At 45.5% G+C, this 19,273-nt stretch overlaps 2 protein-coding genes across 3 annotated transcripts in view; one reads left to right on the forward strand and one right to left on the reverse strand.

The window, feature by feature from the left end:
* ZBTB17 (zinc finger and BTB domain containing 17) overlaps positions 1-2,616 on the forward strand; it is a 10,699-nt gene extending 8,083 nt beyond the window's left edge. The window contains exons 11-15 of the mRNA XM_072425649.1: positions 127-247; positions 320-450; positions 529-756; positions 1,784-1,873; positions 2,220-2,616. Of these exons, the coding sequence (XP_072281750.1) occupies positions 127-247; positions 320-450; positions 529-756; positions 1,784-1,873; positions 2,220-2,482 (833 nt within the window). The 3' untranslated portion in view covers positions 2,483-2,616. The remainder of the gene's footprint in view (positions 1-126; positions 248-319; positions 451-528; positions 757-1,783; positions 1,874-2,219) is intronic.
* On the reverse strand, positions 2,235-17,511 carry SPEN (spen family transcriptional repressor). Of its 2 annotated transcripts, XM_072425647.1 has the most exons (8): positions 17,398-17,511; positions 16,763-16,876; positions 15,880-15,980; positions 7,738-15,448; positions 7,289-7,651; positions 6,756-6,950; positions 6,201-6,359; positions 2,235-5,702 (listed from the first exon to the last, which is right to left on the reverse strand). In XM_072425647.1, exons 2-8 carry the CDS (start codon positions 16,850-16,852, stop codon positions 5,571-5,573), a joined length of 8,751 nt encoding a protein of 2,916 aa, XP_072281748.1. In that variant the 5' UTR covers positions 16,853-16,876; positions 17,398-17,511; the 3' UTR covers positions 2,235-5,570. The 2 variants fall into 2 exon arrangements, with proteins under 2 accessions (XP_072281748.1, XP_072281749.1); XM_072425648.1 differs by lacking the exon at positions 16,763-16,876.
* Between the last annotated feature and the right edge of the window lie 1,762 nt (positions 17,512-19,273).

Raw genomic sequence — 19,273 nt, forward strand, 5'->3', positions numbered from 1 at the left:
CTGCCCTATATACCACAGCCGCCTCCGTGTCCTCGCATTCTGCCCTATATACCACAGCCGCCTCTGTGTCCTCACATTCTGCCCTATAGAATAAATTGCCCCCTGACCTGAGTTGTTGCCTTGCAGGAGAGAAGCCATGTCTGTGTGTGATTTGTGGAAAAGCGTTCACACAGGCCAGCTCGCTCATCGCTCACGTCCGGCAGCACACGGGGGAGAAGCCGTATGTCTGTGAGCGTTGCGGTAAGAGGTAAGTGTGCGTGGGGTGACCCCGGGGATTCTCATCACCATAGATGGTTTATATAACAAGATTTCCTTTTAGGTTTGTTCAGTCCAGTCAGCTGGCCAATCACATTCGTCATCACGACAACATTCGGCCACACAAATGTAACGTTTGTAACAAGGCCTTTGTCAATGTGGGTGACCTGACCAAACACGTGATCATTCACACTGGTAAGTAGGCAGTGGTGGTGCCGTGTCACCCTGGGGTGTGGCAGCGAGATATCTGACCATTTCATATCTTATTGGCAGGGGAGAAACCGTATCTGTGTGACAAATGTGGCCGAGGCTTCAACCGCGTGGACAACCTGCGATCCCATGTCAAGACCGTCCACAAGGGAAAGGCCGGTATGAAGATGGCTGAGCGGGAGGAGGGCGAGGTGGATGAAGAGGAGGTCAGCATAGTGACCGTGGCCCCAGAGGAAATGGTCACCTTGGCAACAGGAGATATCGCAAGTTCCGGGGTCACCGAGCTGACTGGTGAGACCACAAACTCATTTCATGTTAAAGAATCACACTGTTATCTTACTGCTGACCAATCAGAATTCACGTGGTGATTGGATATTTCTGTGTGGGTGATGATGTCACTCTAGGGAAGCCTGGGATTGGATAGTTCTGTGTTGGTGGTGATGTCACTCTGAAGAGCCCTGGGATTGGATAGTTCAGTGTCAGTGATGATATCGCTCCAAGGAAGCCTGGGATTGGATAGTTCTATGTGGGTGATATCACTCTGGAGAGGCCTGGGATTGGATAGTTCTGTGCTGGTGATGTCACTCTAGGGAAGCTTTGGGATTGGATAGTTCTGTGTTGGTGATGATGTGACTCTAGGGAAGCCTGGGATTGGATAGTTCTGTGTTGGTGATGTCACTCTAGGGAAGCCTGGGATTGGATAGTTCTGTGTTGGTGTTGTCACTTTAGGGAAGCCTAGGATTGGATAGTTCTGTGTTGGTGATGTCACTCTAGGGAAGCCTAGGATTGGATAGTTCTGTGCTGGTGATGTCACTCTAGGGAAGCCTAGGATTGGATAGTTCTGTGTTGGTGATGATGTCACTCTAGGGAAGCCTGGGATTGGATAGTTCTGTGTTGGTGATGTCACTCTAGGGAAGCCTAGGATTGGATAGTTCTATGTGGGTGATAATATCCCTCCTGAGAGGCCTGGGATAGTTCTGTGCTGGTGATGTCACTCTAGGGAAGCCTGGGATTGGATAGTTCTGTGTTGGTGATGTCACTCTAGGGAAGCCTGGGATTGGATAGTTCCGTGTTGATGATGTCACTCTAGGGAAGCCTGGGATTGGATAGTTCCGTGTTGATGATGTCACTCTAGGGAAGCCTGGGATTGGATAGTTCTTTTTTGTTGATGATGGGCAGCTTCACTGTTGGGTGCAGCTTTTCTTTGCAAGGCTGATAGCTGTATTTTGGAGGTACTTGCTGTACATTTGAGGGGCGGTTGTATTTTAAAAAGCATTGGGTTTGGTATAGTCGGTGACCATTCTCTCTTGTCCCACAGTGGTCCCCATCTCGGCCTCGGTGACGGCGGATGAGACGGAAGCACTCAAAGCTGAGATCAGTAAAGCCGTGAAGCAGGTGCAGGAAGCAGGTAATGGTCCCTTCTTTATATGAGATGAATGACAGGCTGGGCCCTCAGATTGGGAACCATTACAGATCTGACGGCTTCCACCAAGGCATACGGTTATGTTGCAGCTCTCTGCAAGCTCTTATAGTCACTTTGCAATGGAGGTGATGCAAATAAGTTTATTATCCTGGGATCTACACATTACACTTTGTCCCCAAGTGCCTGACTTATTATATACCCCCCCCCTTTCACTGTTATGTGAGTGGGGGAGGCACCTACCTTCTGTCCCCATATATCTTTGTAGGCAGTAGTTAGTGCCATGACTGGTCCTCTTTGTGATTTTTGCAGTAATCATTTCATCTCTCCACAGACCCGAACACGCAGATTTTGTATGCTTGTGACTCCTGCGGTGATAAATTCCTGGACGCTAACAGCCTGGCAGAACACGTACGGATGCACACGGCCCAGGCCCTGGTCATGTTCCAGTCGGACACAGACATTTATCAGCAGTATAATGCGCAGACCGCATGGCATGCAGAACAAGTGGTCCAGTCCAGCGACCTCCTCTTCCGCCAGCGTGATGGCGCAGACGTGCAGCCGCAGCCAATGGATTGTCAGAGTCCGGGGGAGTAAAGTACATTTGTAAGATGGACTGTGGGGGATGTGACAGAGCTGGAGTCACATTGGGATGTAAAACTTGTATTGTGTAAGTTATGGCCTGTACCAGAGCCCTTATGCGCTAAATAAATATTTTTTAACAATCTGAATTATTTGTAATGAAAGTAATGATGGGAGGGGGAATGCAGCTGTGCTCAGCCAATGGCTTGTATCCAGTCCCAGCTCCCTTGAATTTTATTGTGTGGGATAAAGGAGTGAAAATATCTGTCAGTGCACAGGGATTGTAAAAATGTTTTCTGACACTTTCCCGAAACCCTTTCCAGTAGGAATTGGTGATAAGTACAATTTTTACAGCCACTGGGAAGCCATCTTGTCTGTGCTTGGTTGCTGGTATAGGCAAGAGAAAAGGAAATATTCTGAATGTGACTTTTTATTTATTTTTGTAGCTGGGGGGGGAATAATTATCTGCCCCCTTGGTTCAGTAGCAATCCTGTTTTAGGATCTTTTATTGCTGAAATATTTGTTTCCTTTAAAGACAAAGCCAGACTGTACAGTAGTTGTCACAATGTCCAGCAGAGGGCAGCAGACATACAACCAGTAATGTGAATAATATTCAATCAGAAGCAGTGAATCATACACTGGTGTAGCATCTTATTACTGCCATGTTCATTAACCCTCCTCGTCGTAATCCCAGGGTGGATTTTACATGCTAAAAGAGGTAATCCCGAGTCACACTCAGTGTCACTAAAAACATTGGAAAAACCCACTTACCTTCTTCCTTTGGTGGCCCCCAGGGGCCTGCTGGGCCCCGGGACATGTCTTCTTTCTTCAGCAGGCAAATGCAGAGACATTCTCCGGGGTTTCCCAGTGACTTTGGTGCAGGCGGGAGGAGTGGCAGGAAATTCAAATAATTTTGTATTAGATTCAATACAAAAATAGCTGTATTGAGTCCAATACAAAGAAATCTTAACAATATATTATACAAAGAAATCTTTATATAATATATATGTAATTATATTATACATGCTACAGGTTTCTGTATTTTATTTTTAACAGATTTAAATTTACTAAATATTGGACATATTTCTGTGAGGTATGCCTAAGAATTATAGGCCTACAATGTAAAATTAATTCCCATGCAAAAAATGGAAATACGGACAGAATTAGACCGCTGGGGGGGATTGCCTGTACCTGAGGGGTTTCTATAGATTACACTGAAGGTGCTGTGCTTGGTTTACTTTTCTCTAAAGGAGTAACAAAATCTTCCCCTGGAGGATAAAGACACCAAGTGCAAACAGCGCCCCCTTCAGCCAGCTTGGAACTAACTTACCCTTATTGTTCCAGCTGGAAGGGTCAGGGTGAATCCCTGGAGCTGTATGGTCACAGACATGAAAACTGAGGGTAATGACCAGGGGCACAGGGTAGATGGGTGCTGTGCCCACCCATGTACCTCTACCCATCACATTCTCCTCCAGGGAGGAACCATAAAATGGTGTGAACATCTTACTGACCACAACCAGCAGCAAACCTCAAGCTGACACCAGCAATCCTCTGCCGATTGGTATAAACCTGGGGGTGACCAGGACCCCTCCCCAGCAGAAATATATAGGAGGATAATTCTGGCAATGGGGACACCGGTTCATGTGACCACAGGGGATTTCCTCACCAGGACAGGAAGGGAAATCTCCACAATACACAGGGAGAATAAACATTTCAACAACCATTGGCAATAAGACTGCAAAGAAAATAGGAAAGCCATCCCATGTGAGCGGGTGACAACACAGACGGTATATTGTCACCCTCTAACAGGAAGTGCCCGAGCAAGCACCGCCATGTCGGGATCACCACTATTATCTACAATACCTTGAGAAATTACAAAATATGAAAGTGATTGGATAGAAAAGCAAATATTCTCACAAATCAGCCTAAAAATTCCCCAATATTTGAGGAGGAAATAAAAACATAACCCAGCAGCATCAATCTGATCAATCCAATCTGTGGGGAGTTCTAGCTACGTAAACCGACTTCTTGAAACACGAGGCCACCACGTACCATGCCACACACACACAGCGACATCAGGCCATACCACACACATGCGTGTTTGACAGCCGGAAGCCACGGCACAAGGTTTCACCAGGTAATATCAACATTCAGCGTGTAAAACCGGCCCCGATTTTTTTTTTTTTTTTTTTTTAATAAAGTTTGTAATCCAATGGACACACACAAACAAAACTCCAGAATGGGAGGGGAAGTCGATTCCATAAATTAAGAGGCGTCTGCAAAATAAAACAAAAAATAAATCCAGAAGGGGAAATGTGGGGTAAAAGTCTTTAGTCCAAGTGTATAACACTCTTCCACGGATTGCAATGAGCGGAGTTCTTCATGGAAAGCACTTTACAAATGAGGGACGATACGTCGAGTATGAAAATAAGATTTTTTTTTTTGAAAACACATTTTTGGCACAGATTAAAAAAAATGTTATGTCATGGGGGTCTGATTCTGTAGAGTCAGTATTATATATATTTATATATATAATATATATTATATATACTTATATACACACACACCCATGGAGTCCTATAATATCCAAAGAAAGGAAAATAGATCTCCCTTTTGTGGTTTTTTTTTTTTTTTTTTTTAATTTTTTCCATGTAAACTGTACATCCCAAAATCCGAGGGGATCCGCAGAGCGGACTCCACCGATGGGCCATGGTCTCCAGTAGTCCATTGGGCCAGCCTCGGTCATTAGTCCAATATTCACAGGTTCCTGCTCGCCAAGTCCACAGTCCGGACTCCCCCATTACAGAAATATGATACACGCAGAAATTATCTGGGGAGAGGATCGCTGTACACGGGTCCGAGTCACTCATTTAGTGCAAAGGCAGATTCAGCTTCTTTCTTTAAAAAGAATAAAATAAAAAAAACACAACGAGCACATGAAGAAGAACCATCTTGGAATATCCCACGTTTGGGGGGTGCTGGATCCCATCCAGCCGCCAGTACACCATTTGTAAACATCCCAGGAAGCGGCAGAACCTGCTCCGCCTATCGGTGGGGACGCGGATGAACGCAGCTGCCTGATGAGGGTTTTCTATAGCTTGTTTCAGGCCAGGGCGATGACGATCATTAGATGGGGAGAAATGTTGGAGATGCTGGCTAGGAGGTCCGGGGCCAGGCGGGAGAGATGGCTCTCGGAGAATTCACAGGGTGGGAAAATCTGCAGGACGTAAGCAGGCTGGAAAAAAATAAAAAGAGGAAGTGAGCGGAAAGGAAATTCAACCAATCAAACATCAGATAAATATAAAATGCATGAAACGTATTGCTTTAGTGTAATACTTCTAGCCTTGGCAGTGCCCCCCTACGTCCCCAGCTCCGGCACCCCTGGCAGCGCCCCCCTACGTCTTCAGCTCCCCTGGCCGCGTCCCCGCCCCCCTACGTCCTCAGCTCCGGCACCCCTGGCCACACCCTCCCCTACGTCCTCAGCTCTGGCACCCCTGGCCACACCCTCCCCTACGTCCTCCGCTCTGGCACCCCTGGCCACACCCTCCCCTACGTCCTTCGCTCTGGCACCCCTGGCCACACCCTTCCCTACGTCCTCCGCTCTGGCACCCCTGGCCGATCTCCCCTACGTCCTCAGCTCCGGCACCCTTGGCAGCTCTTCTCCTACATCCTTAGCTCCAGCACCCCCAGTGACTCTCCCCCTCCATCCTTACAGGTCACAAAGCCAACGCACCTGGTTGGATCCTGGGTTGGGCACGTTGATGATGCCCGCTGCCTGCTTTGCCTGTAAGTAGGTAATAAAGGCAGCTTTCAGTGATTCTGTCTGATTCACAACATCCTCTTGATCGCGACCACATGGAAGTGCAAGTAACAAGCAGTAGTCACTCTCCACCTGCAAATAAGAAAGTTACATTTTACAAAAATGGTAAAATAAACACAACTTCAGTGGTGGATTTTGTTTTGGAAGATCTTATGTTACTACATTAAAGCTGCAGTCAGCAGCACACATGGCCTGTATTTCCTGCGGGAATTGTATTGTGCAGCTTCCATATTGGAGAATGGGGTGGGCACGACCTATTTACAACCCATACCATGGTAGATGGATATTTTATACATCTCAATTACAAAAAGCTGAAGGTGAAATGCAGATTATGCATGAAGTGCAATTACCAACATGCAGGCTTGCACACTGAACTGTTTTCTATAACTAATCATTATCTCTTTATCACAACTGTGAGCACCAAATACATTTTGGGGGAAGCTTTCTTGAGCCATTTGGCGAACTCACCATCATGCGGCGAGCGACTCCCTCCAGCTGAGTGGCTTCCAGCCTCATACGCTGGGCAATCCTCAGGGGAGGTCCTCCCTCAGGGGCGGGCAGAGACCGGTGGGCCAGGACATTATTCCCAGATACAAAGTGCAACTGGACAGCAGCTGTATCATTCTTCAAAGCAAGGAGGCCTTGCCACACTATTGGGTATTTCTGAAAGAAAATACAAAGGTCATGTAAGAAAAAATGGAACCATTTGTGTGTTATACACGCGGTGTTTTATATAGGACATCTATAAAAAGGAACAGCAAAAGAACACACTGCAGTAACAAGTATACAGGGATTTAGAACCCATTATAGCAGTGCTTGGCATCCCAGAGGAGCAGAGAGAAGGAGTATAAGAGCTGGGGGCACAGAGGGAAGGGTATAGGGGCACAGAGGGAAGGGTATAGGAGCTGGGGGCACAGAGAGAAGGAGTATTATCTGACAATGTCATATTAAAGAAGAAGCACTACCACAGACTTTCCCCGAGTGATGAAACTCATACTCACTGTTAAAAGCTGCACCATGTCCACTGATCTCTGAGGAGGTTCTTGTTTGGGGACTTCAGATCTGGAGAGAGCAGCGGCAGAGGAGGACATGAAAGAAGCTTGTTTCTGGGATTGGTGAGGGGAGGGCAGATCCTGCTTCATGTTTATCGTAACAGGAGATGGGTAGGAAGTCTCCCGTGACGTGTCCACAGCAGCTCTCTGGAGGTGCTGGATGTGAGATTCAATCTGCCCGGGGTGTCTGCTAATAGCTGCATGGTGAGCCTGCTCACCAACTGATGATTGCGCTACCTTAGGATCTTGGTTGACCTGTGGAGTTTTGCGTCCTGGGGGGTTTGAATGAGAAAGCTCTCCATCGGGACCAACCTAAAAAAGTAAAATTTAAAGTTACGAGAGAACCCAAACTGATAAACTGTAATTATAGATGTAATACGCGGACACTCCGCTCCTACCTGGGATGGCGTCATGCTCCGGGATTGCAATCCGATGGGCGATGCAGCAGAGAACGGTGTGTGGGAAAGCTGTGCAGCAGGGTGATAGGAACAGATATCAGTGTAGACTGGGCGATAATCATGGAAAGAGCTTCCAGATGGATGCATGAGGGGTACACCATGAGGAACGACCACCGGCTGCGATAAGTTCAGTCCGCTCAGCATTCTGGCTTCATTGTGTTGTGAATGAGGCATTTTCACATCGGGTTGCTTAGCTAATTCCTTCACAGGTTGCGGAGTTTTACTGGCCGGAGGCGTCTTTACTGGGCCCTCAGGTGTACGAGACTGTCTGTTCTCCTGATGGTGGTCTCCTACTGCGCTGATGTGAGAATGCATCCTTATGCGAACATCACGTGGCATTATGACGTCCTGAGGGACGCTGTATGGATCGAGCCGCATTCCTGACCCGGGCATGCGGTATTCTGGTTGCATAACCAATACATCAGACTGAACATGAGAAGGACCTCGGCTAACAGGATGGTGGTAGTGCATGTCCTCATCAGCACCATGTTGGGAAGACATTGTGGGCAGTACCATATCTCGGATAGGTGCTGGCTGCGGGGTGTTGGATCGTTGAGGTCGAACATCCATCTGAGGCTGAATAGCTGCTCTTGGGGAGTGAAGTGCTTCTGGCCGCAAGCTGTACTGCATTCCTGGTAAAGGTGGGGTATTAATTCTGACATCCCCCTGTGAAAGGTGGCCCAGTGACACAGACTGAGTTACACTATGGGGTGGCATGATAACAGTCTGTTCTTGATGCATGCTGGGAATGTAAGGTGGCACTGGTAGCCCAGGAGCCAGCATCACCGATGGGTTGCTAGTCAATGCGGGAGAAGCAGTAACACTTGGATGACAAGATCTGGAAAAAGGAGATGAGTGCCCAGTGGTACAGGGTGAATGAGGCTCTTGTTTAATGTTGAGATGGGGTAGTGCTCTGTCAGACGATGCACTGGATCCAGAGCCCACATGATTAGCTTCTGTCTTAATCTTTACGGAAAGAGAAGAGTGGTGGGGGCTCATATTGGTAGACTGAAGACCTTTCGGCTCCACCTTTATATCAGAGATTTTCTTCCCAGAAGAAACAATCTGACCTGAAAGCATCTGACTGTGCATCAGAACCGGTGCAGAATTTTGTGTCAGTACTTTCACTGCAGAAGGCTGCGAGGAAGAGTTAGGAAGAGAAATGTGACTTGATTCAGGCTTCTCCAAACAAGAACGTTCTTGTTTGATGGTGGAGATAACCGGGGATGCGTTGTAGGGTTGGTAATTTGCCGGTGTCTGCGGTCCTTTTGGCATGATAGGAGATGGCTGAAGCGGTTCCTGTTTAATCTGAGTCTTTGACACGGACTGTTGTATCTCAATGTCCACGGCACTGGCGGGAGGGATCTGGCTAATCTTTGCACTTATCCGCTGCGGGCCCTCCGTCTTTTGGCCAGAGTAACTGAGAAGCATTACCCCTTGTGACGTGTTCACCCTCAGGCCAGGGCTAGGCCCTGTTTCTGCTGGCCGATCTTCTATAACGGTCATGGTTTGCTTCAAGCAGGCACGGCTGTCGTTTGTGTTCTGCCTCGGTTTGCTCTTCTGAGATGGTATACATGGTGGAGCTGGCTGGTGTGGTGCAGAATGTTTTGCCAGTGTGATTCTTGGCAAATCATCATGGTCGAAGCTGTGTGGCATCCTACTAATGACAGAGGTGGCCTTGGGGGTCACAATGGTGGCTTTATCCTGAAAAACCGGGGCCTCGGCTGCTGGTGGGACTACTGTGTTAGTGAGCGGAACTGCTGATTTTTCTTCTGAAACTGGCTTGATTGCTTCAACTTGAGGATGAGTAGGTTCTTCAACATGCGAAACAGACACAGGTTCAGGGATGGCAGCAGTAACAATACTAGGAGTATTAACGGGTGAAGAGACATATTTGGGCTCCATTAATATCTTTCTTAAGGTGCTTGAACTGGTATCAACATCAGAGGCCTTGGTATCTGGGGGTAAAGCAGGAGGGGGAGTAGATACGGCTGTATTTTCATCATGCCTTACCATCCAGTCAGGTAAGATGGCTGGTGATGAATGTGGAAGAGAAGATGATGGCGCAGTCTTTCCTGGAGTTGCAGGCAAAGCTGGAGGGGTGGTAATGCTGGGGGGAGTAACCGGGGCACTTTCAGTACTCGAGCGAAGATTGAAGCTGCTCTGACTGACATCATCGATAAAAAGTGGCTGAGGTGAATCACAAACATTACCAGACTCTGGTCTGTCTTCATCTTTAAATTCTTCATCGCCATCCTTGGAGACGGCGTCCGATGAGGAATTCAGGCTCGTGTCTAGATTGTGCTTCTCGGGGCTGGGCGCCACAGGAATTTCTTCAGGCTGTTCCTTTGGTTCTTCATCTGGGATCTTTTCCTCTGCCCTTGGAGATTTGCCTTGAATACTTTCATGAACAAACACATTGCTCTCCACCGTTTCGCTTTTTTTGCTAGTTCTTCGCTTTTTCTTTGAAGCTGCCCGACCTCGAGTTCTCTTCGGAAGCGACTCTGCTTCTGGCAAACGCTCCGGCTCTCTAACATTGCTTGAAGACTCACAAAAACTCTGTTCTTTGTCTACTTCAGGATCAGTCTGAGTTGAGGGAACAGAGGGAACAGGGGGAACACTTTCAGTGCTAGGAGTACTGGAATCTTGTAGAAGACGACTGACTGCCTGATTGGTCTCCGGCTCCAAGTCTTCGGACTGTGGAGGAGCTGGGACAGCAGGAGGCTCAGCTTCTCCTTCAGGTGGATATGGTGGAGCTGGAGGAAAACTTTCAGCATCTGTAGAAATGTCACAAATGATGGAGCCAATGGCTGCAGCCAGTTCCGTCTCACTGGCCTGGTGTGCAGGTTTATCGCCGTCTTCTTCAGGACGAGCTTCAGCAACCTCTCCGCTTTGGGGTTCTTTATAAGATGGAATGACCGATGTTTCTGTTATTTTCTCAATGTTCTCCACAGCTTGTTCCAGCTCTATCTGTCTTGCCAGCTGTGCCTCTTCAGGTGAAATTTTGGGTTCTTTTGGAGATTCTTTTTCAGGTGTTTCTGAAAAGCAAGTTTCTTCAGGTTTTGTAAAAGGAGGAGTTAAATTATCTTCCTTCTGAGGGCTTTTGATCTTGACAGGTGATATCACCATCGGCTCACCGTCCTCATGTGGTCTCAAAGCACCTCTCACTTCGTCAGGGTTAAGGCGAATCTCCACATTTCTCAAGCGTGGAAGCCCCTTTGGATTTTTAGGCCGTCCGACTTTTGATTTTGACCCTTTTTCTAAAGATATTTTCTTTTCCGCCTGATCAGTAGAAGGGGTTTCTATGGGAATTTTATCCATCTCTACATCTTTTAGCTCATGTTTAACTTCAGATATTTCCTCTTTAGCTAGCTTTGGCTTGCACTCGTCTTCAGTGGCAGTGGTTTCCAGGCATTCTTCGTTCCATTCTGCCGAGGACTCTACTGACTGGGACATGGCTTCTCCTTTACCCTTCTTACCATGATGGTTGCTAGACAGAGGAGAATGGCTCTGTGAGGATTTTTGAGAGCGTGGAGAGCGCCATCCTTCAGTGGGTTTTGCATTCTCCTCTTTGCTTTCAGTATCTTCTGTATCTTGTTTTATTACTTCAGCTTTAATAGGGGACACATCTCCAACTACTTTCTTGCGGACTTTGGGTGGTCGGCCTCTCCTCGGTGTGCTGGGTAAAGGAACAGGAGTCTCCTGAACATCTTTTTCTGATCTCTTCCGAGTAGATCGAGGAGCATCAGCAGATTCTTTACAAGAAGGTCCATCGTTATCACTAGTGGTAGCATAGACAGATCTGACATTTCTGCGTGTTCGGGATACAGGCAAACTCAACTCTGACACTTCAGGTTCTGGAACAGTGCTTGGAGACTTCGCTGTACTTCTTGAACTTCTATCATGTTCAGCTTTAGTTTCCAAATGCTTTGGGGGCTCAACACGAGGAGAAGTGGAGCGATTGCGTTTCTCACGGTCAATCCTGACACTTTTCCTTGTTGCTGGTTTATCTGCGGTGCTAGATCTTTTACCTTTAGGTGTTTTCTTATTCTTTGCTGTGATGGGAATTTCTGCTTCCAAATCATTTTCAGAAATGAGTGGCTCCGCTTCTTCTACAGTTTTGTTCTTTTCACATACATCTGTTTCTGTACCTGAAAACACCGGGGAGCTTTCTTCAAAGGCCTCAACTTCTTCAATCTTGTCATCAGCCTTGGTAGGGGAGGATGTTGGAGTCACTGGCTTTATTTCTGTGACAGGATCAGCATTGACTTCTGAAAAAGAAGCACCGGGTGTTGGTGGCTTTGTATCTAGAAATGTAGCATTCTCCACAACTGGTAGCTCTTCAGGAACTGGAGGGACAGCCAGCGTTTCACTTGTCTCATCAATAGTTTGATCGGTTTCCACTGGTAAAGGTGGAGGGACAGGCATAGGAGGAGGAGTAACTGGGGCCACAAATTTTGGAGAACAAGTTTCCTCAGGAACTGGTTCACAAGGCTCAGCTGGCTTCTCTTCTACTGGTGGAATAGTAGGCGGTGATGGAATTTTTTCAACAAATATTTTCTCAGGAGGGGGTGCAATAGGTTCTGGCTGAGGAAGTGGTGGTGCTGGTGTTGGCACGATAGAAACAGGTGACTTATTCTCTCGTTCTTTGATTTCAGGAACAGTCTCAGGTGTCTTTGGCTGATTTTCCTTTTCCTCAAGCTTTTCTTGCTCTTTGGGTCTTTGCTCTTTTTCTTTCTCTTTCTGCTGCATCCTCGTCAGTTCAACAAATCTACTATGAAACAATACAACCGGTTCCTGAACAAGATCCAAAGAGCTGCTGATGCCATCGGAAGAAAGCTGCCTCCCGTAGGGACGTAAAATGCCCAAATCATTATCTTCATCTTTCCTCTCTAGGTGTTGCAAACGTTTCGAGTCTTGTTCAAAGATAGAGCTATGTAGAAACCGAGAGGCAAACAGCTCCTGCTTTTCCTGTTCCTCTTCCTTGTGATCTTCTTTTTTATCATCTGATTTCCCATCGGAATCAGTCTTGATCTTTTTCTTCTTCATATACCAGGATGGTATGGGTCTTGGTGCTGAATCAACTTTCTCCCTCTCCTTATTGCTGCGGAAGCTGGCAAGCTTGGAGTCCCATTCCAAAAATGACCAATTCTCTTCCCGGGAAGAGGAAAGCGATTTGGCTCGTTCAAGCAAGGCTTTTGTATCCGGAGTAATCGTCTTATCCAAAAAGCGGTGTCTTTCTAGAGAGCCAGACAGCCTCTCCTCCTTGTCTCGTTTATCATCTCCATCTCGCAGTAAAAAAGAAAATCTCGAACCATCTAGAATTGAAGACACTTTAGGTGAAACTGATTTTTGATCACTATCTTCATCAGAGTCTGAAGGAACCTCCCCAGGTTCCAGGTCCTTGGAGCGTTTACGGATGCTTTCTCTTTTTATAATGTTGCTAGGAAAGCTAATATCCATTCTGTTGCTCTCCTGCTTAATTTGGCTTTCCCATCTGCCATACTCTTCTTCAGGGCTCACAGCGGTAAATTTAGCTTTGGCAATATCACTAACGTGCTCCTTTTTAATCGAGTCACTAGATGACAGTTTATAAGGTTCATCTTTAAGACTCAAATTCGGAAACATGTTTTTCTCATCCACTTGAGGAGACTCCTTGAGTTCTTTGACCGGCATTAACCGCGGTGAGCCAATAGTAAAGTCTTCCTCGGTAAATGCAAAAGGACGAACGCTTGGCGAACAAGTTCTTTCCGATTCGTCGCTTATTTGTCGGGAGCTCCTGTAATGTCTTTCAGGTTTAGTAACTTCGAAGTCCAGGTGGTCAGTCTTTTTTTTTTTGCTTGGTGGAGAATCATCTGTGACGTCCTGTGGAGGTTTACCCACTTCATGCACGAGACTCCGTCTTTCGTACTCCTCGGCTTCTTTGCTGGGACTGCCAAACTTTTCAGATTTCAGTATCTCCAGCTCCATCTGCTGCTTTAGTTTGCGGTTCTGTTCCATCTGTTTTCGGTAGCTCTGTGTGTAATCGATATCAATTGCAAGCTTTTCTTCAGTTTCTGACCTTTCTAAGCCCATCCCTTCTCTCAAGAGATTGGCATAAGCTTTTCTATCATCTTTCGAGGAATCTTTATCCGATTCTTCTCCCATTTGCGCATGCCTTTGAAGATTCTTCATGAAGTTTATCTTTTTACTGGAGGCATCAGGGGAGTCAAACTGTTCATCTACCGGCTCTACTAAACGCAACTGTAGATCAGAGTTAGAGCGAGCAGAAAGGCTGTGGTCTTGGCCATCTTTAGGGCTACTGATATTAAAAAGTCTTTCAGATTTACTTTTTCTGCTATCCCTTTTCAAAATATCCTTCCTTGAGCCTTTTCTATCAAATTCCCCTTCCCGAAGCACAGGGAAATCTCTTGAAGATGCAGGATCTAACTGCTTCCTTGAACTCAACCGCAGGTCATCCTCATCTGCGTTGTTTCGGCGAACGTCAAGTTTTTGTCGTTCGCATTTTAAATTTGCATCAGCAAACCTCCTTTTACGAGCTTCTAACTTGTCCAAATCTGCAGTAGATGCGCCTTCAGTAGGAGGTTCTGGCTTTAAGTGCTTCTTTAGTTTCTGTTTGCTTTCTTTATCAACAACTTCAACATGGCTGGAGAGGAGTTTGTCTTTTGGCACCTTACTTCTCGATTCAGCTTTCATTTGTTCAAATTTGGACTGCTCAAGACGTAATATCTGGGCCTTCTGATCCAATGATGGTGACTTCATGGATTCACTGTCTGTCTTAGTCTTGGTGGCTTTTTCCAAACCAGGAGGATCAAAAACTTTCCCTTCCTTTTCATTCACACGAGTAAGGACCACACAAGGCATGAGATCCAACCGGTTTTTGGAGTCCTTGTCATTCTTTTCTCTGGCCAGCAGCTTGCTGCTCCCTTTTTGCTTCTCCATACTTGGCTCCTTTTCATTATCCTGATCAGTTTCTGAAGACTGTGAACTTGTCGAATGGTTCTTGGACTTTCGCTTGGCTCTATCCGTTTTATCTTTTTCAAGTTTATCAGTCCTTTCCTTCCGTAACAGACGTTTATCTTTATCAGATCTTTCAGAGTCAAATGTATGCTCTTTGTCGAGTTTATCGCTTTTGATGTAGCGCTCAGCCCTGGCTTTGTCAAGTTTGTCAAATCTGGAAGGAGAAACTGAACTGCAGCTCCCGCTACGATCAGAGGAGCGGCTATAGATTCTGCGCTCTGGGTCGCTTGTAATCCGCTCAGATTGCGATGGGGATCCTGCAGGACTTTGAGGTCTTCTTGATCGTGCTGGGCTTTGGCTTCTCTCTACCTGCCTTCGTTCACCGTCTCTCTCTCGGTCCGTTTCAAACCGTTCCCGCTCTCGCTCCCTTTCTCTTTGTCGATAACTGTATTCCCGTATATCCTGTTCATATGGATCCCTGTAGTCCCTATATTCTCTCGACTCGTCATAATAACGCGTCTCATATAATTCTGTTGGGTATGACTCCCATTCTTGGTAGAACTCTCTGCTCCGAGCTGGATAGTCTCTTCTTGAGTCTTCCTGGTAAGTTCCTGTTGTGCGGACGCTGTCGTAGTAAGTCCTCTCTGTAGAAGTGAACTCATGGTAAGATCCCCGTCGTGTATCATCACCTCTGAAAAATAAGAGAATATAGTTTAGCAACTATGAAAGCGATTACATTCCCTGTTAATGGCTTGGTCAGTAAAATTAGCCTCTGAGACAATATCTGCATGTAAGGTTTAAACTTGTATTAGGAAATGACAAATGCTGAACCTTTACATAGACTCTGATAATATTAAGCACAGCCAGCTAACCACAATGGAGTGATCAATATATCATTAGACACCTATAATTACATTAAGACATTTTGTGGTATGATCTGAGTTTAAGAAGACTACAAAAACAGGACTAATTAATAAGTTATGAATGAGTAAAAAGTATGGGGAAGCCACGCATTCTGCTCGACATCCAGGTATAGCGAGGTCTTGGGTGGAGAAAACCTCAGTGGTTTTAGCTGATCATTGTAAATCCTATTTAATACACACAAAGCCAGCCACAACTCACCTTCTCTCCGATATGATTTCATAGATATCCCGTATATCCTGTCCCGATGATTCCATTGAGCCATAGAACGCTAACTGACTTTCCTGGTTAGCAAAGTCCACCTGATGTGCACATGACAAAAAAATATATTGTTAATTGGTGAACTTAAAACAAAAAAAAACACTTTTTTTGAACAGTAAAGAGTGACAAATATGAAACAAAAGCAGAGGCTTATGGATGGAAGTATTACAATGACTTCTCTGTTTCTAGCAAAATGCTGAAAATGAGGTTTTGCATCAGTCGATTACTTATGAATCAGAATTGGCCTACATGCATTAACTTAATTCAGTGGTAGCAGTAAAAGAAAATTCGTTTTTTGGAATTAAATGTCTTGACATTTCATTTTGGAGCGGAAATGGGTCAGACAATGTCTGCAAAACCTGGAATCACATGATCAAATCAAAAGGACTGTTCTTTAAAGCACCTGCTGTCATTTCATGATATATCGCTCCGAGACAACACAGGAAAAAGGAGAGAGCTATAGGGAAAGCGAAAATGATATAGGCAGGGCACTATAGAGTCCTGGGAATAATGATTCAAGGCAGAGTGTGCTGTATAAGCCTGTGTGACATGTCTGGAATGATTCATCTGGTATTTATGTATGGATGGGTAAGGGACTGCCAATCATACACAAAATGTAAATCTACAATGTTCCAGGTTACCTTGCCGCAGAGTTTTTACTGCTTACCAGTAACAAGAGAGACTAAAGAAAACACCAGAGACACAAGGCTAACACTCTGCTACACATCAGCCTACCAGGGAGGCCCTGCCACAACTAGATTCATTTTTTTCTATGCAAATATTTTCAATAATGACGCAGATTAATAAGGTGGTCTGTGCACACCTTAACGGTATTCCCACCAATCTTCCTCCCCTTGGTCTCTTTTACAGCTGCCTGGGCAAATTCAATCTCACTGTAGAGAATCAGGGCCATGCCTTTAAAGCGGTCGTACACCACCTGTCAGGGAAAAACAAAAAACAGAGGACACATAAGAGCGGCGCCCATTCAAAGATCAGTAATCTTCTTGTTTCAGCGAGGAAGTTTCCTAAGTTCAATTTCATCTTCTGTCCCACGGAACACAAGGAGCTTGAGAAGTCTTTGGACTTGGCTTACAATTTGACTCACTCTAACGGCTCTATGGTTGGGCTTTGCATAACCCCCATAGGTTATTGTTACTGGTAAGACAGCTGTGGATTTGTACTAAACGAACAATAAAGCTTTGTATTGCAATGTTATATTTGGTTCCTTCCACAGTCAGCTGCCATTTATGTGTGTCTGGAGTCCCATGCCATTAGCATGGTGAAATCTAAAGGTGTACTAAATAATTACCATCATATAAACAATCAGAACCACTTATAATAGACGTGTCCTGTCCTTCCACGTAGGCTGCCATGTCTGACAATGTATTTAAAGTGTGAAAGGACAGAAAAGATTGTGAGAGGATGCAGGGATATCTATGCCACCTCATGCCCACTTACCTTTAGAACGGGCCCATAACGGCTAAAATGTCGTGTTAAATACTGTTCAGTGACGCTGGAGGACAAGCCATCTATCCAGACTCAGTTGGTTGGCATGCTTTTTCCAAAACCGAGCTGTGGGCGATAAAATTTACAGTGTAAGTTCACTTTTCCAGTAGTAAAGAGAATATGAAATTCATGGATTCTTAAAGCTTTAGAAAGCCCCATAGTTTGGGTTAGCAGTATAGGGGGCCATATATAATAAAATACAAAATACAACAGTCACAATTCTTGCATGGACATATCTAAGGAACTTCCAACCAACCCAAAGCCCAGCTGATCTCACACAAGCATGGCCTAGCAGAACCACAGATTTATGCTCTGGAACTTCTCTTTCCCTTTTTATTATTGTGACCGCTCCAAATGGCCACAGACTGGCCGTCCCAGCACCGGGCCCCTAATCTGTTGCATTGTGAGGATAATCGCAGGCAGCAGAAAAGAAGAGGATTATAAGTCTGATGAGCACTGATCCCCAAGGCATGTAAGCTTTGTGAACAGAAGATGCAAATTTTGGGGCCTTCATTCTGACAATGGTTTTACTATTTATCACTTGAAAATGGTGCGTTTCCTGAACAGAGCATTACAAAATAAAGAGTCCGTTCACCCTAAGACAAGTCACCAGATGGCTGTAAGGTGTCTTTGGTACTCCAACAGGGAGACCCAGACATGCACCTTCCATATTTCTGGTTCTTTTATTTGCCTAAATCTGCTGTTTAATATCGGAGACTTTCCATGATGTTAATGCAGGGTTGTCTCCGGCCCCTTTTATCTGGGCGCAACATCCAGCATTTTTCAGTAACCACCGGGCTGTTTTTCATTGGTTACTGAAGAGTTGGGTCACAATACTGGGGCTGCCACCCGTCTACAATTCCTTACTACCAAGTTTAAAACAACGTGTGCGTTAAACACCAACATAAAACAAATCCAAAAACGAAAAGGGTTAGCAGACCTGTGCAGAAAGATTTTAGCCCTGGGGTCCCTAAGACATCCTAGAAGCAGTTAGGCGCTTTTATATTGTTTGGAAGTTTTTATTTAGTATTGGTTCACAACTTCTGTATAGCACTCAGGGTCCTTAGGTGGCCCGGATACTCAGACATTCCATTTTAAGGCCTCCAAGCTGTAGTAAGTTTGACGTTTGAGGACAAGTAGAACGAAGCAATAAAATGTAAAAAGGCTGATTCAGTATGGTTACCTTCAACCGGTTGTTCCCCAGATACTCTCCATCCATCTTCTTAATAGCTTTGCAGACACTGGTGATATCGCTGTACTGCAGAAAGGCATACTGTGGAACCCCATTCAACTTCTTCACATCAATATCCTGGACAGCGGAGGAGAGAAATACAGTCAGATCAATAGAACGGAATGAACATACAACCCAGCTGCAACTTAACAGGATTAAAAATGGACAGATTCACAAAACTACAGCTGGACATATGGATTACTAATGGAAGGCAAAATCAAAGATCACATTTCAGGTCTGAGGATATCGATCCCCATTTCAGGCTTCAGATCTAAATACCCAAGCATGTGATAGAATTCTTCACAAAGCCAGCAAGAGGAGGAGACAATACTGTGTGGAGATCAATGCAAAGCTTACATACCACAATCTCTCCAAAGCGCTGGAATACATTGTGTAGGTCCAGGTGTGTGGTGGTTTTCTCCAAGTTGCCAATGAAAAGAGTCCGGGTGGCCTTGGGGTGAAATTCATCTATTCTCTCGTCCAGGGGTCGAAATTCGTTCTCACTTTCTGTTTCTGGAGGGATGACAGATAGACATGTTTGAAGCTTTTGGAATTTGAAGGCATAGTAAAATATTTGTTTGTGTAAACCGAAGTAAA

This window comes from Pyxicephalus adspersus, chromosome 11 (assembly GCF_032062135.1).
Source record: "Pyxicephalus adspersus chromosome 11, UCB_Pads_2.0, whole genome shotgun sequence".
NCBI classification, from domain to species: domain Eukaryota; kingdom Metazoa; phylum Chordata; class Amphibia; order Anura; family Pyxicephalidae; genus Pyxicephalus; species Pyxicephalus adspersus.